At 42.0% G+C, this 3031-nt stretch overlaps 1 protein-coding gene across 1 annotated transcript; it reads right to left on the reverse strand.

The window, feature by feature from the left end:
• Window positions 1-1139: 1139 nt before the first annotated feature.
• On the reverse strand, window positions 1140-2769 carry LOC119027796 (histone H2A.Z). The gene is made up of 5 exons (XM_037113247.1): window positions 2613-2769; window positions 2227-2304; window positions 1950-2063; window positions 1719-1848; window positions 1140-1448 (listed from the first exon to the last, which is right to left on the reverse strand). Exons 1-5 carry the CDS (start codon window positions 2613-2615, stop codon window positions 1387-1389), a joined length of 387 nt encoding a protein of 128 aa, XP_036969142.1. The 5' UTR covers window positions 2616-2769; the 3' UTR covers window positions 1140-1386.
• Window positions 2770-3031: the final 262 nt, after the last annotated feature.

Here is a 3031-nt window from a genome sequence, read left to right on the forward strand (position 1 = left end):
AGCAAGACGGCTGAGGAGGAAGTTGGACTAAAAACCTGGAAACCTCATCCTGTCTAGAGCCAAGGGTGCTCATGCTTAATACGTCCTTCATATTTAAAACACTGGATGACATTGTGGAGTTTTAAATTTAACCATATTTTTTGCTTTTCATATAAGAAGTTCACAATTGCCTTCAACGTGTCCACCAAATTGTTTATACACATACATATATAAATATATTTCATGTTTCAAAAACAGGTAGTCACTGCTTTGTTTGGTAATGCTGAACATGTAATCTATACAATACTATTCGTGCTACATGTCTCTTAAAGGAACAGTTCTCCCGAAAGTAAAGATTCAGTTGTTACCTCATCTCCCCATGCTGATGGAAAATCAGGTATAGTAGAAGTAGGACTAGTTTTAAAACAAGAAAACATGGGGGGGGAAAAAAAAAAAAAAAAAAAAAAGGCTCCATGCAATCTCTGGAGACCCAGAAATTCAAAATTATATTGAATTGCCAAAGCTTTTTGCTTAGCAGCTACAAGGAAGATTTTGGCTTTAAAAAGGGTCTTTTCATTTGGGGTCTCTGGACGTCCTGAAGCATGGATTACACTAGAAAAGCTACATGGTGCCATTTTAATGCAAGTCCCCAGCTACTTCAGTTTAGAAGAACACTGCAATCCTGTTTTGCTGTGAAGCTCCACAATTGTTCTGACAACGAAACTTCAACTGAATTTTCATCAGCATGAGGGGGAAATCCATTCCCATTTGAGTTAACTTTCCTCTCAAACCATTTCAGCTTGAAACTGGAAACAGTCAAACTGCCTTCATGCAATAAGCCAGTCATACACAATGTGCAAAAATGTTCTGACAGTACCAGTTCAGTTTTATTCAGCAATCCAAAAATTACTACAGGGTCCTCCCCAGTGTGTCAGTCCAGTAAACTCAAACATGCTTTGCAAGTCATGCAACTACATGAGACTGAAACTGATGGCTTACTGAAGCTGCTTTTAAGCATGCCACAACTCTTTCCACATGCAGACTGTGGCTGTCCTTGGCTTTTTAGTGACAACAAAATCCAAATCACAGTTGCATCACCTACACCGGAGAAACTGGATATCTAGTGCGGAACAGAAACAAGCCCATGATGAAGCAAGAACTGAAAGAAGAAACTGCAAATGCCCATTGAGAGCTTTATTAAAACACCACTTTGAACATGGGAACGCCACAAAAGCAAGTTTCAACACAAAAACCGCAGCACCAGAAAAATAAGGAAAAACACAAGAAATGAGCTTCTCTGAAGCCACTTTTAAAAAATACCCCAGGTGAGTAACTGCAAGCTCAATACAAAGGTGTTCTAATCTAAGACATTTAACCACATGATGCAGACTTCCAGAGCACTTCAGGTTATACAGTCTTCTGCTGGCCCTTCTTTCCAATCAGAGACTTGTGGATGTGCGGGATCACACCTGGGAAAAAACAAAACATAACAATGGTTGAGCCATTAATGGCCTCGAAGTCGAGCAGACACACAAGTTGAATGATTTGATGTAAAATTAAATTATCTGGAATGGAAAGGGAATTTCCCACCATTCCTCTTTTTCTATTAACAAAAAAACATTGTGTTAATTGATTAGGGAAAAAAGTCCATTTAAAATGTCAAGCTGATCAAAGATCAAGGCCAAACAACAACAACACTCACTTCTAAAATGCTAAAAGGGTGAAAAGTGTTCCCTTACCTCCTCCAGCAATAGTGGCTTTGATAAGTGAATCCAGCTCTTCATCTCCTCTAATGGCCAGCTGCAAGTGGCGTGGAGTAATACGTTTCACTTTAAGATCCTTTGATGCGTTTCCTGCCAGCTCCAGAACCTGCGAAAAAAAAAAGCCCAGCTTTAGATAGTTACAGACCGAGGTGACAGCAGCTCTGCAGGGCCGATGTGTGGATGAGGTGCAAGATAGAAGGACGTTACCTCGGCCGTGAGGTATTCAAGAATAGCCGCGCTGTACACCGCTGCAGTGGCTCCCACTCTGCCGTGGCTGGTGGTTCTGGACTTAAGGTGTCTGTGAATACGACCCACTGGGAACTGCAGCAATAAAACACGACGGGTTTTAGCGCAGACAAATAAATGGCTCAGTGGCCTGACAGTGAGAGACAGCCACCAGCTGGGTAACCTCTGCGACGTCTGATTGTCAACGTTAGCTTGTGTTAGCACGGTCGAGGAAATGAATGAGTTTCAGTGGACAAACCTGCAGTCCGGCTCTCTGCGAGCGCGAAATAGCTTTCGTCTTGGTCTTCCCGGAGTCTTTACCTGCCTTACCACCAGCCTGGAAAAACGCGGAAAATGTTCAGTTTACAGCCACAAAATCCAGTATTCCTGTGAGGTAACAGTGACTACGAGTGGCCAGTTTTACCGCCCTCTTAGCAGTCTGTGGCCACACTATTGCTTCCTTAATGCAACCAATAACGGCAACTCAGCTAGCCCGCTAAGCTACTACAACAGCTAACGCTAGCGGCTACCAGTTAGCTATCCACCGAAATGAACCGGCGGCTATTGAACATTTATTGCCAGAAAACCACCAGCAAAGACAGCTTATCGTTCAGATAGGTCGCAAAGACGACTTAAAATACTTACCATATTTAAAATGTACAAATAATTTCTGCCGCTGTGGCACAATATCTAGGTTTTTCTTATCGACAACCGATTGTTGGTTTGAACTACAACCCCCCGCCTCCGATAGTACCTTATATAAAGCCAATCTTTATCCGGGTAACTAAAGGGAGACAACCAGCCAATCATATTTCGCTATGCGTTTCCTGCCGCGGCGTTCAGCCAATGAACAAGAACACACCTCACTTTGCGGGAAAGATGGTACATTTCCAAAGTAATGATGGGTAATGTAGTTCTAAGATTTAGGCAGTCTATTCCCATTGTGTGTTTCATTTTCAAGGGAACAAGTTAGTATTAATACAGAAAACATTTTTCTTTCAGAGGTTGTCTAGTCAGTCTTGAGACCAAAGAAAATACACTGAGTCTGACATCATATATCAACT

This window comes from Acanthopagrus latus, chromosome 10, assembly GCF_904848185.1.
Source record: "Acanthopagrus latus isolate v.2019 chromosome 10, fAcaLat1.1, whole genome shotgun sequence".
In the NCBI taxonomy this organism is placed as follows: Eukaryota; Metazoa; Chordata; class Actinopteri; order Spariformes; family Sparidae; genus Acanthopagrus; species Acanthopagrus latus.

Coding starts and splice junctions, on each gene's coding strand:
- LOC119027796 (XM_037113247.1), bottom strand. Junction 2,064..2,226: donor CGCAGAGAGCCGGACTGCAG/GTTTGTCCACTG, acceptor TTATTGCTGCAG/TTCCCAGTGGGTCGTATTCA. Junction 1,449..1,718: donor AGCCACTATTGCTGGAGGAG/GTAAGGGAACAC, acceptor GTTTTTTCCCAG/GTGTGATCCCGCACATCCAC.